The following is a 14,105-nucleotide window of genomic DNA, read 5'->3' on the forward strand; positions in this document are numbered from 1 at the left end:
GATGGATAACCGTACGACGCTATGTATGCGGATCGATTTGACGTTATGGATTCATCCGAATTCACTGCTGGGAACATTTTCGTGCAATTGATCTTTTTTTGGGTCCATTCGTTAAGAATTAATAATCGGCAAATTTATCCACGGTTAAATATGTAACTGCGGTATATCACGTACTGTGGTTGCATATATATATCGAGTGAATTATTTCTTCGGCACTTCGCGAATATACGGAGAGAAGGAAATGATATGAATAAATGTATAATTTACATTACGTAAATATAGCTTTTAAATAATTTTGCTCTAATTAAAGAAGCTTTATACCATTAGGTTATATTATCATAGGTTAATACATCATACCTTTAATGAATAAATGATATCAACGAGAGAGAGAGAGAGAGAGAGAAAGAGAGAAAATGGTTTTAATTTCTTCTCATATATTACATTTGTACTCATCTTTCTGATGAAAAGTGGAAATTGTGTGGTCTACATCTCGTCATACCTTATCGATTATTGGAATTTCGTGTTTTTAGCCAAACCGTCATAACGCCTTTGTTTATTGTTAAAAACTGTCAAAAGAACTTTCAGCGCATATATTAAAAAAACATGAGCTGATATATTAGCTAAATATTGTATTTTTAATGCATATTTTAAATTTGATGTTGGGTCTAATGTTTGATTCTCATTTGCTGGATTAAAAATGCGTGTGAGTTCCTTTTCTTTAAATTAATTATCAAATTATAGATTTGATATCGTTTCTAGCAATTATAGTTTATTATAGTAATAGTTAATTACCATTTGATTGTTATAACCTTGGTAATAATACAAATATTGTCATAAGTTCAAATATAATGTTTTAAGTATATATTACTTTTTCCACTACTTATTAACTTAGCTTATAACTAAGATTGTTATATTGAAATAGTGTTGGTGTATTAATGTGTGCATGTATGTGTGCGTATATGGTTATAGTGAAATGGTGTGTTTATTTAAGATTTTTACTAAAGATTTTCTGTATTTTTTTCATCCCAGTTAACTCGCACCTTTATGCGAAATTAAAGCTAATAAAGATTTATTTATAATATACAGTTAAATTACATTATATAAAGATAAGAAAAAGTCGTTTAAGACGTGCTGTTGAATCATATTACTGAAGACTAGAAAAGTTTGTTTTATTCATTACAAGTTGCATCATTTGAAAGTAAAAAGCTTTGGAGACATTCTGTTGTTTTTCGGAAAAATTAATGTTTAAAAATCTAACCTGTCACACTGCATCTGGAAATAAAGGTCCTTCTGTTGTGCCATCAGTTCTAATATCTGAAAATAAAGAACATTCGATCTAATGTTAATTCAAAAAATGGACCACCAGATCCGTTAAAATACGACTAACGGAATGCTTTTCATAGTACTTATCGAAAAGAGAAAGAGAGGCAATATCAAAAATTACCTGTTTTTAAGTCGCACTCGAATATAACAAGCCAACCTGATTTGTCGTTGAATAATGCTACTTGAAAATAAAGACTGATGGTCTTCAATTGCTCTGCCGTTGAGTCGTGCCGCAACCTCGGCTTTTCGTAAAGGATAATGGCGGCTCGTAGCGGAGACTTTGAAACTAATAAACACATCGAATATGTAACGGGAAATTTCACACGACGCCACTAGATGGCACCAGATACTCCGTTAATCGCATTTTAGCGGGTCTGGCGGACGTTTGTCATTGGGTCAAAAAGTTCTTTTACTTTCAAATAACAGGACTAACGGCAGATCAAGAAGACCTTTACCTCCAATGTGGTACGACTCCACGACAGGTTGGATTGTTTAAACATCGATGCATTTTCAACATTCGTTCATTCGAACACCGCGCAAACGTCACGGAGAGATCGCAACGCGATAACCTCTGCGCGGAGTGGCAAGAGTCGCCATCTGACGGTCGCGAGGCGCTCCTGTGAAACGCCGAGGAGAGGGGAGGACGTCGCGTCATAACGAGCGAGCCAGGGAAGTGCAGGAGCCCGGCGGTGGCAGGACTGTGTCAACGGCGACAGTGGCGATTGGTGTTCGTGCGCGCGCGTTCCCGTCCCGCGTATGTGTGCGTGTTTGTTTCTGCTGCGATGCGTCTGCTAAGTATCGAGTGGTCGTCGTCGTCGTCGCGCCGTGCGTGAAGAAACGGCCAGCGGGTCCGTCAGCTGTTTGCGAGCGTCGTCGCCAGCGAGCACGGACTGTCGTCGGCGCGGAACGGAGCGCCCGTGCCGGAGGGGCCACGGAGGCGGCGAAGAGGCGAAACAAGCGAGGAGACGAGCGGTGCGAGGAAGTTCGCGAGGTGAGGGGCGGATCGCCGTCGTGTGTGTGCTGGTCGGCGTGCAGCGTCCGCGTGCGAGAGCGCGATCTCGACGGGAAAATGATGGCGTAGACCTCGCCGCGCTCCGGAAGCAACGGCATCAGAGGGAGAGAGAGAAAGTGGGAGAGTCAGAGGAAGAAAGAGAGAGAGAGAAAGAACGAGCGAGCGAGAACGCGCAAAGGGAAACAGGAAAGAGAGAGAGAGGAGCAACGAGATAGAAAGAGAAAGAGAGAGACGCTCGTAGCCGTCGTACGTGTCGCGGTGGTAACGAACGCAGCCGATCATCCGCGTCCTCCGCGAGCGAGAGCGCGCGTCGTCGTCGCCTACGTCGATTATCGCTGTCGCCCGCGAACGAGCGGAGCGCGACGCGCGTAACGACTCGTCCGGTGGTGATCGAGACGCGCGGTAGTGTGCTGGTGCAGTGCTGAGTACGGCTGGAAGGCGAGGAGGAAACAAGTGGAGAAGAAGGTGGTGCGGTCGTGACGCGCGCGCTCTTCCCCGTCGCTTATCCTGTTGCTGACGACCGCACCACGCCGTGGTGTAAGTCGCGCCCGTTTGTTTGTTGTGTTTGTCCGCGGGTACTCGCGAGTCGTGGTGCCGACGCTAGATAGCCAGCGGCGTGTCTCGACTGCAGCGGGGAATATAGTACTACGATGATCAGTGACACGTGCGGATACGTTCTCTGCCTGCTGCTGCTGTCGCTGGTCGCCTACATCGAGAGCGGTAAGTGCCAACGGTGACGAAAAAAGTTGGTTTCGGCCCGACGCCGACGTGCTTTTGTTTCGCGTTTTACGCACCTTGCCTATACAGGCTCCGCGCCGTCCACGAGCACAGGATGTGACTCGTGCTCTTGTGTGCACGGTCGGCGCGTGTTGCGTGAGAATGTATGACGTGTTCCTGTGCGTGCGTGTGTGTTCCTCTCTCGTGAATCATCGTCCTTTCACGAACGCGCCTGTCGCGTGTCTCTATGCGCGCTCCGCTCCGAGCGGCCGAGCGACCGCGAGACTGATAGTGGCCGCGAACACTCGTGGCGAGAAATCACGTTACTCTTCGAACATCGCGCGAAATCGCTGATCGTCGGACCCGGTTTCCCTGAATGAGTCACCACGCGAACGAGGAAAGTATCGCAGCTGTCGCCTCGTTTGAACAATGTCGCTCGGTCTTGCTGATACGATTTTGTTCCTACCTGTTCGCGCGACTAGAGACGTCGGTTGTTTTGAACTTTAACTGTGAGGATTGCTGGTATAAATATAGTTATCGCGAAAAGTTTGCTCCGCCGTTTCCTCTCTCTCTCTCTCTCTCTGTTTGTTATAACAAAATTTATATTCTATCTGTGTGGAGTTCTTTTGTTTGAAATGAAAAAGTTATAAAATCTAACATCTAAAAGTGCGATATTCGAAATATTCTAATAATGAAATTGTGATTCAATAAAGATTTTTATGAAACTTTATTTTTATCTTATTTCTTCATGTTATCGAATTTTTGGTCAAGGTTTATAAAATAGTCATTTGGAAAGATGCGATTACGTGCGATCGCGTGATTCTAATTCCCGGTTCAGTAAATCTCGCGAAATACGATTCGATAGATTTACAATTCTAAAAAAACATATGTAATGTAAATAAATATATCACGACGGGGAGGATACGTAAACAATTGCGATATAAAAATATTCGATTCACGATTAAACCCGGCTTTGCTATTATATTGATCGTTTAAGCGTAAATCTGTTGATTGTCATTACCGAAGTCACACGCGCACGCACGCACAACGTGTGAACGCCGCTGTTATCTTGTTTAAACTTTTGGACAAAGGCAAATAAATCTCACCTGCGGCATAATGATATCAACGTATCTCACACGTATTCCCGATTGCAAATATTTTTTTTTCCACAATATTACCGCGCGAACGTCTATTTGCTCTTTTTTTTTTCTTTTTCATCGGAACACGTTTTACCTGCGAAAAACGAGCGATCGGTCTTCTCTTTGAGAGCGTTCTGCTGTCTACTCCGAGTCAGGAGGGGATACGACGCACCGCGTTCATCATTTCCGGGAAATTCCGAGCCGCATAGGAAACTCCGTCGAACGTGATCCGACGAATCGAGTCGCAGAAAATGTGAATCACTCTCGTGCGATTCTCTCGTGCGAGTTTCTCACAGCCCTTTCGGGTCCAATCGGCCGACGTTGTGCGTCGCTGTGCGTCATCCGATCGTTAGATTTTAAGCGCCGAGAACTCACCGTAATTTTCGTTCGGGAGCCATCAGCTCCCATTGTTTCATCTAGAATCAATGTAGACGTTTGGTGGACGCGGAATCGCCACTTGCCCTTAACCCTTCGACACATCGCGTTGCCTTGAGGCAAATAAATGCGATAAATCGTGCTTCATTATCGAAATCTTAGCGATTTCAGACATGCGATACTAATTTTAGATCTCGACGAACACGCGACGCAACACTTATCTTTTATTTGGAATAGAAACTCGCACTTACTCGCGCCGTTTCTCGCCCCCTCGAATTTTTCCCCACATCGACAGAAATCACGCGATAGAGTTAGAGCTTCGCGATTCTCGGATTGACACGAATTTTAGCACATCGTCAGTTTCGATTTCGCGTCAATTCGGCGTTACTTGGAGGTGCCAGTGTACACCACGCTCGACGCGAAATTTCATTGTAAGTATGTAACAATCGCGAAAATACCCGAGTCGAAATTTTACGCCCTACTTTAAGTCCAATTTACATTAAGTGTTCAAAGATCTATTGTGTTCTTTTGGTGCCACAAGTGGGGATTTATCTTCTTTTTCTCCACTTGGAGACTTAATGTAGAATTCAAAATTTCGACTCGGACAATTAGCATGGCGAAGATTTCGAATGCGCGACGCGTGGAATCGTACGATCGTCGCGAGACGATTGCGAGGAACGTCGTCTCTTTCTCTCTCCCTCTCCTTTTCTCTCTTCCTCTGGCGCGCGACATGATGTGAATGGCCCTCGACGGAAGTCACAATCAGCGATCACCGCCGCGTTGGATGATAGTTATACGTCGGTGTGCGTGCACGTCACTGTACTATTTACGGTTACGGAGAAGAGCAAAGAAAGCTCTCTCTCTCTTTCAGCCAGCGAGGTTCCTGCGCGCAGGCGGATCATAATACCGGACGTTTGCGAACGTAATTTATGGCGGTGCCATTGTACCGTTAGCTATTAACGATATGCCGACGGGATTAAATTTATCGGCGATCGTAAAATCGTCGATTAATGCGCGTTTCGGGCTCGACTTCCGCGAATCGTCGTCATCGTCGGGTCGCCGCCGTCGCGACGAAATATCGTCGTCATTTTGCACGGTATATAGTTTCGTCGCGCTCCTAACCGGGCGATCATCCGGAAGTTCGCACGTGTAAGAATTCCGCGTGTGCGGGAGCTCTCGTATTTCAAAGGATCTCGCGTGTGCGGGGACTTGGTAAGTGCCGCCGAGGTTCTCTCTTTTGCGCGCGCGCGCGTTTGCAAGGACCTCGTGTGTGCGAGGATTCAGCATTTGTAAAGACCTCGCATGTGCAGGAGTCTCGCGTATGTAAGCAGCTTTTATACGCAAACGATAAGAGCGCGAATATGCATCCCGCTCGGAGCGCGTGGGTATGTACGGTGTGCGCGGTGTAATATGTCGTATGAGACGCGATATTTCTCCCGGAGGCGGCGGCGAGACACCGTTGCACTCGCGCGTTTTCTTTCTTATCGAATTTAATTATCGCCCATTTCCCGCTGCTTTCCACGTTAGACGCGAGTCCGCCGCGTTTCGTGCTGAGAATTCTCTCCTGGCTTTCCGGTTGATGAAAACTTTGCGGGAATGGGGAGAGAAATAAAAGTACGTCGCGCGACAAATCCTTCCTCGAAATGTTCACTTTGGGAGACTGATAGAGAGAACGAGAGCTGAGCGGGCGAGCAAGCTCGAGGAATCGCTGGCAAAAAGCCGCTTTGGGACGTTGCATTGTGCCCGGAATATGAAGATAGAGTTAGGACGGACGGTCGGCCGAGTCATTGCATTGTTCCCGTCTGCCGTATCACAAGGACAAAAGGTCGGTTTTCCTTTGCGGACTTTTCAATTCCTTCGGTGTATCGCCGCTCACCACCTGCGATCTTCAAGCAGCGTTGCGCTGCGATTTTCATCTCGAGACGTCTCGCGAGAGACGTGTGCGCTCTGTGTCGGAGGGCATGTAACCCGGGATCCGGGCCGTTGCCTTTTTCACGTGACGGGAATTATCCCGGTAATTGCGCCGGGGACGATTCGTCCTCGTACGCGAAGTTCGTCGACACTCGGGTCGTGGAATTAATTCGTGTCGTTGGCAATCCCGACGCCGCCGACGCTACTGCCGACGCTGCCGCCTCTCGAAGATCGAGCTTAGTTTAGTCCCAGTTTCTGATTTCTAACACAATCAAGCCGATATTGCGCCCGCGGCTTCGTCGAAACCGCACGGCGTATTTGGGACCTCCATTATTCCGTTCCGACCCGAATGAGTCTTGGTTACGGTTACGCCCAGACGACGTTTTACGTTCAAGGTCCTCCGTGCATTTACCGAATGGTATCCGGACGTGAGACGCGCGCCGAGTCTCGGTGCGACCCGCGTTCTCGGGCAAAGTGCGTTTCTTCCTCCTCTTTTTCTATCGACGCGTTGAAAAGTTCTACGTTAACGAAGGATATACGGTATCTACTGTTGGTATACTTCAGCGATTGCGTCATGAGCTATTCGAGCTCGGCAAAGTACCGGAATGAGTAAGTGATGGCGAACACTCTTATGTCTCAGTAATGAGATCGGTTGCGTCAAACGTTGACGCTCTACTTTGATAATAAACGTTCTTCAGGTGTCCTCCACATGTCATCTCATTAACGTATTATCTGCGGGGCATCTCTTTACCAGTAAATATCTTGCACATCGTGCGTCGTTATATTATTTGCGAATCAAAGTAGCATGCTGAGTAGAAAATATAATCATTCATCAAGTTGCATTGAAAGTTAATGTAACGAAGTTACTTTGCAATATTCAGATTTTCTCGGGTTACATCATTAGCAAATTCTCGAGGGATCATTACAATACGGAGCAGAGACGTTTCTGATTTTCCAGCTCGTCCATCGAGACTTCCGTCGCGCATAGCTCTTTAATGCGTAGCGTGCATGACATTTTCCAGCCCGCTACATTGCTCAAATTCACATAGCCGATTTTGTCGCTAATTGAGGGGTTGAAACTTCCCTTTCGGCGGAACAGCGTCTCTCTTTCGGCATAACAGACTTTTGTCGGAGCCGTGCTTGCTTAGAACGCTAGAAGGCGCTTGGCATCGTCCTTGCGATGTTTAGCGAGATGAACTTTCGCGGGAATTTCGGGAATAGGAGGTGCGCGGAATCCTCAGGGAATTCGGAATTCCCGGAGATCAAGGGGGATCTTACCTCCGGGGTTATTCCGTATTCAGGGATATAGGTGGTCGCCGCAAAACTTCCCACTCGGCATTCCTGGCACAACCGCGCTATTCGACTCCACTCGAGGAGGAGCAGAAGGGTTTACCGTTGCTACATGCGAGCGTTCGCGATAGTTCATCGTGCGACGTCGCGCTAGCCTTTTCCAGATTTCCAGCTTTCGCACTGCATTTCGGCGAATCTCGCTCTCGTCTATAGACAGATCGACAATTGCGAGTTCGGCCAGTGACGTGCATAATTTTGTTTATTGTGTTTTTTTTTTGCTTAAAATTTGTGGGAGATATTTTGAAAACAACATGTAGCAATGCGAAATTTTATAAAATTATCGTTGCCCTTTGATTTTTAAATTACCGTGTGGTGGTGTTATTAGCTGAAATATGATTTGCAGCTTTTGTAAAATGTTGCAACCTAATAACGACAGGATATATTGTTTCGCGGGAAACGGGGAGTTTTCAATAACTTTGTTGACAATTCAGCAAACAAACTTTATGTAGAGGAAGATAATTTTTAAAAATATCCTAATGCGGAACGAAAGTAGAAGTTACTTCTGTGGTCCGAGAAAGATTCATGAATTAATTTCAGTCATATTTGAATTTCCTTCAACGTTTTCTGTTGGAGAATTACGCGTTGGCCTAGTAAAAGATTAAAATAGGATGAAAGTTGTGACATAAATTACTTTTAGAGCAAGTTTCACATAATTAAAAAATACTCCCGTTCTCTTTGTGATTACCGTTTTTCCTACTGAAAATCCTAGCTTAGAAATCTTATACTAGCTCTCATATCGGGGCGAAGAAGAGCTTAAAAATCTGGAATATAACTTTTAAGATCAAGCATAGGAGAACTTGGAATATAGCATAATTCGATATGTTATTTCCGTCACGTATCTTCCCGTGTGAGATGTCATATTTTTCCGTCTTCGCTAATGCGCGTTATCATTTTCGCGAAAAACGCGTTCGTTCTTCACTGTCTTACTCCCGAATCGAGCCGATCTGATCGTGCGACAGAAGGAGAACGACGGTGAGACAAAGATGGAATCGCAGGAAATACCCAAGTCTAGGTAGACGAGGTTTCGTTGTCGCGGTGATAGACGATCGAGGGCCATCGAGGAGTCGCCGATCGCGGCGAAGAGGATGAATTGGAGGACTTCTGGAAACGGGCCAAATGCCTACTTCGAATCAGCTCAACAAGGCGACACGCGAAACTCGGGCTCCGTTTAATCAACAGCTGATTTACGCTCCGTTAGAGTGGGCGTGTAAACTTCTGGGTAAACACGCGCCGCGTAACTACCCAGCCTTGTCTCACAGTTCCGGGGATAGCTCCGATGATGAAAAGTGTCGTTTAATTTGTAAAGTGTCTGAACTCTCTCTCTCTCTCCCTCTCTCTCTCTCTCTCTCTCTGGCGGGCCCATGGATCGAAGTGACTCGATTATCCATCTATTAAAAATACATCTTTCCATTAAGATAAGTTGAAAAGTCGATCTCAAGTACTCACGTCTATTAAATTATATAACTTAGTAGTTACTACGAGATATATACTCGGTTTTGAATTATATACGAATTATATAGAATAAAGCGCCTTAATATGGTAAGTTGCGGTTCGAAGACCTCGAAGACTTATATTTCCCCCCCATTTATACCTTATCGCCGCTTGTAAGAGTTCCGTCTTCTGTATTCGAACTTGGCTATCAGCGCGCTGCGTTCGTGTTGATAATAAACTCGAATCGATCGAAGAGTAACAAGTTTAATTAATCAAGGCACCTTTGTACGATCGCGTTTACGTAACACCTTGCGCGTTAATCACCTTACAACTTCGTTCATGGTCGTGAGAGAAATATGACGGACTTGGTACACGCGAGTCTCACTATACTTTTCCTCACGCACACCTATATGCGTCCGTGATTACTCTCGTTGGATGCCGATCTAACCGCGGATAGCCGCGCCAGAACCTGCATTTCTTATGCGCGATAGAGACGCCGGTGTTCCAAGGCGAAACGCACGAGAAAATTAAAATCCTCACGCCGCCTTCGTCATCCTATTCACTCGTATTCAAGTTTATCGCAAATGCATGTACGGGATGTCCGTGAACTCGTTTCCTCATTATCGTAAAGATTAATTCATGAGGATATAGCATAACTAAGTAAGATATTGTCGAGAGCGAGAGAGAGGGGGGGGGAATAAATAATATATTGAGTATAAAAATTTGCGTGAAGATGTATTTAATCCCGTACGATTGTTCTAGATATTTTGTAAAGAAAAAAAAAAAAAGAGAAAAAATATACGTTAAAACAATCACGCGACAGATAAGAATATGATAACGATATTTAGAAACATGAATAGTCCATAAAATGCTCAATATTATCTGTAGAAATACACACAAGAGATATTCTTTTATTTCTAATGGTAAACTTATTTTGGACATTTTATTTCTGACGTTTCTGACATTAAATAATTCAGACATATTGTCGTTAATATCGCGACATTGAAATATTCAATATTTTCCACTTTTAATCAAGTTTCTATATTTCTATATCTAGTATCTGTTCTCCGAGAGCACCCGGTAAGTTTAGACACGAATCGAAATTTGCATTTATGTTGATTACATCGTCGCGATACATCGTCGTTGTATTTGGGAATATTTCCAAGTTCGTTTACTCATTCGTTTATGATCGTTTCGTGGATGACGAGTTCTTTTATCGTGGATGACAATTCTTTTATCTCATCAGTTTTCCCACTAAGCAACGTAAATAACATTAAGCTATCTCAAAATTTTAACGAGTGGTGAACTAATATTTTTTATCTCGAATGTTATTTTCGGACGAGAAACAAAAGTTACATCAAACTTTTCCTCTATTCCTCGCTTCTTAACCGCTTTAAAACAAAATAGAAGGCGTATTGTTGATATCAGTACGCAATAATCGATAAATAGCGATGAATAGGAAATATCAATGCGACTATCACGCATTTTGATTCATTGAGCACGCCGTGAAATAAATAATGATATCGCACATTGGAGATAAATGTAGTATTCTCTACAAGAATCGATTATTTTGCTTGAGAATTAATCATGTCGACTCACTGGTCAGCCAGTTGTACAACGAATGCATACGATACGCATGGCGTGTTATAATTATTTTGTTCTTGGAATTCCGCTGTACCACATCGAGGCGAAGTTGTTATTCTTAGTACGTATTTTTTTAATGCTAGTTCAGTAGCGATACTGCGATAACTCTGATGATTCATACTGCTATAATGCCAGACCGATAATTTAGCGCCATGGATTGCCGTAAATTTGAACTAATTTCCTGATGATTTTACTCAATATCATGTTTTATGACAATTGTTTTAATAGTTTTTAACGGACGTGATACTAACTTCGCTGTATTTTTCACGACTTCGCTGTTACACGAAGCGTGCAAAATTGCTCGAACGTATTTGAAATTAACATTGATACGAAGTTGATATTGCGAAGAATCTCTTTTGTGGGAAAGTAAATCTGCACGAATAGAATTTGACGACGCGATGGCAATGTGTTCATTGCCGCGCAAATTTTCTTCTATTTCGCTAAAATTTAATTAAAATCTGAAACATCGATCAATTTGACGATATAGCAAGTAGACTTGATTTTCCGCAAATATATTAGTTATTTACTTAAGTTGCTGTTAACAACGTAGTCTTATAAATAGAATGGATTTATTTAATCCAATTAAGTTTTCATACGATGTGGTATATATCAGTCAGATTATTCATATTTATTTTATATGTTTTATACGTAAATATAACTCATTTCTCTACAAAGGAAATTTCCTCAAAGAAATACAGAATCAACTTAAAAAAATGAAATATGTTTATAAATGGATGTTAAATGGACGAGTGTTCATTGCGGATATACCAGGAATAGACTTAGCGAAATGAATCCCGACCGTGGTTACGGGATTAATAGGGAAGCCACGAAGACTTTCTCCGTTGAAAAATGATCGTTTTTTCGGGAACAGGACAAGCTCATTACATCGTGCTTCCCACCCCCCAATCGGGGATGAAACCGTCAGCTTCGGGAGTTCGTATTAGCAAAGCTAAGATCGCCCGAACGCGCCACGGTCTTTTCTTTTCGTCGATCTCGACACTTTCTCCTACGAGGATTCCTCGCGTCTTAGTGTTATAACGGCCACCTCGGGGGTTTAATGGCCCGTGGATAATACTCAAAAGTTTCGCGTGAGCCTCCGTAGGCTATCTGGCCGATGTAAATCCCATCTCTATCTCGTAATCGAAATCCATGCCGGCGGCGTTTCCTCCTGCTCTCACGACGAGAATCCTTTGTTCTCGACTTAAATCCCCGAGTGTAACCGAGAACCCCCATGGTCTACGGAACTCCCACGGGGACTGGGATTCAAGAGAGAGACAGAAAGAGAAAGAGACGTTACCGACACTTTATATACCTACATCTCGGTAGTATCCCGCACTGAAGGAACTAGTCGTTAGAGGATAAAGGTTACCGGGTCTTATCCCTGAAGATTCTTCAAGATATGTTCGATTACTCGCGAATTTCGCGACGTTCCGTTTGTCCTTGTCCAGTGGGTTCCTCGCCTGGAACACGCTGAGACAAATTATTCGCATCTGCGAGAAATGTGGCAAACGCGACGAAGGGCGAACGTACCGATAGTTTAAACGTATGTTACACCCGTGTGATGGATAACTCCTATATGTATGCGTGCATGTTGTGTGAGTGCGTTTAAATGTAGAATTTTCGTGATCTAGTTCCGTCATGTGTTTCAATCCAGTTAATTAACTTCAAGAGAGGGTAGGATAATTAAATACTATATTTCATACAATTAATATTGCCTTACGTTTAATAATGTCTAAATAGTATCCTATTGTAACGTCATATTAATCTCGCTTGTCATTTAACGGCAAATATTTGTATTGATTAATTATCAAAGCGAGTAATGCGTTTGTCCTCGTGAAATACCTAATTAACAGCAAATGTCAGATTCTACGACCGGTCATAACTTACATTGCCGTCGAACAGTCGATCAATTCAACTCTTTGGACGAGACTTTCGCGCGCATTAATCGATTTTACCGGCGAACTACTCCTGTCGCTATCGATCTTCTATTATTAAGTCGTCGAACTTATGCCTCCCGCTAATCGGACACACTTATCGCATCTATGAGAATCCCATAAACTGCGGGTTATCGAGCGGAGTTGATTGAGGCGGGTTAATTCTCGGTATTCGTACATCGAATGCCGCATAAGCAGTCGGCGAAGCGCCACGAACACGGGGGAAGGTGTTGTTCTACCACAGGCGGAGTCACCGGGGCATTGTAAATTTCCCGTACGTGCCGTCCGGGCGAAACGAGCCACCCTTCCAACCACCCGGCCTCGGTACACCAGTCTGGAAAACAACCCCTGACGTATCGGTCGCGCAAAATGGTACCCACGGTAGTTTCGACATGGCGAGCGAACCGCGTCCTGTATTGACCCTTCTCCTCTTTCGTTCTTTTTAACCCTCTTCTTACCGCGGCTAAATTTGGATAACATTAAGTTCTGAGGTGTGGTTCGTCTGACCATAGTGAACTTCGCTGTATTTTTCCGTTTCCAAATGGGAAAACAGCGTCGAACGAGTTCGATCTCTTGTTGCGTATCTTTATCGCACTTGTAGACAATTGAACTATGAAGGAATTACCATCTTGACAATTAAGATCATTAATGAAGAGAGAGAGAGAGAGAGGGAGAAAAAGCTTATGTATCGAAGCGTAGAGAGCCTAGGTTAGTAAAGCAGTAGAGCCCGGCAAGCAAAAAGATCCTTGGTTCGATTCCCGGCCCAGCAATCTCGCGCTCTCGATGTATTTTCTTTCTGCACGCGAGGAGACACCCATGCATAAAATTACCAAATATTTGTTTATGAAGATAATAATAATGATAAATTTTTTTCGAAAAGATTGACGTCGGAATTAATAATGTCGTTCTTGTCAACAATTCTCATCATGAATCTCTCGAGAGGTCATAAACGTTTGTCGGATTAATTAAATCGCGATTGATAGCTCGCTTCACGTGTGTGTCGATGTTCACTTGAAACTGTTCGGAATGGTCATCGGAATTGAACAATGTAAATGCGCTTTTGCCTCCTCGGTTTATCCGCTGTTTCCCCACCACGTTCTAGCACCGTGAAGCAATAAATTGGCCGTTCCTTCCTTCCTTCCTCCTTCCCTCCCACTTTTTCTCCCTTTCTCCCTCCTTCCCTCTCGCCCGTCCCCTCACGTCGCGTCGGGTCATCCTGACGGCCTTTATTACCCTCTCGTTATAGCTCGCGCTTTCGTTAATGCTCGC

General features: G+C 44.1%; 1 protein-coding gene across 3 annotated transcripts in view; it reads left to right on the plus strand.

Annotated features, from left to right (window-relative positions):
* The first annotated feature begins 2,499 nt into the window (after positions 1-2,499).
* The window catches only part of LOC106741621 (disintegrin and metalloproteinase domain-containing protein 10), a 118,183-nt gene continuing 106,577 nt past the window's right edge, over positions 2,500-14,105 (plus strand). For all 3 annotated transcript variants that reach the window (XM_014613816.1, XM_014613817.1, XM_014613818.1), the window contains exon 1: positions 2,500-3,055. In XM_014613816.1, coding sequence (XP_014469302.1) covers positions 2,986-3,055 — 70 coding nt within the window. In that variant the 5' untranslated portion in view covers positions 2,500-2,985. The remainder of the gene's footprint in view (positions 3,056-14,105) is intronic.

Source organism: Dinoponera quadriceps, unplaced genomic scaffold (genome assembly GCF_001313825.1).
Source record: "Dinoponera quadriceps isolate SergipeBrazil2010 unplaced genomic scaffold, ASM131382v1 scaffold586, whole genome shotgun sequence".
Classification (NCBI taxonomy): domain Eukaryota; kingdom Metazoa; phylum Arthropoda; class Insecta; order Hymenoptera; family Formicidae; genus Dinoponera; species Dinoponera quadriceps.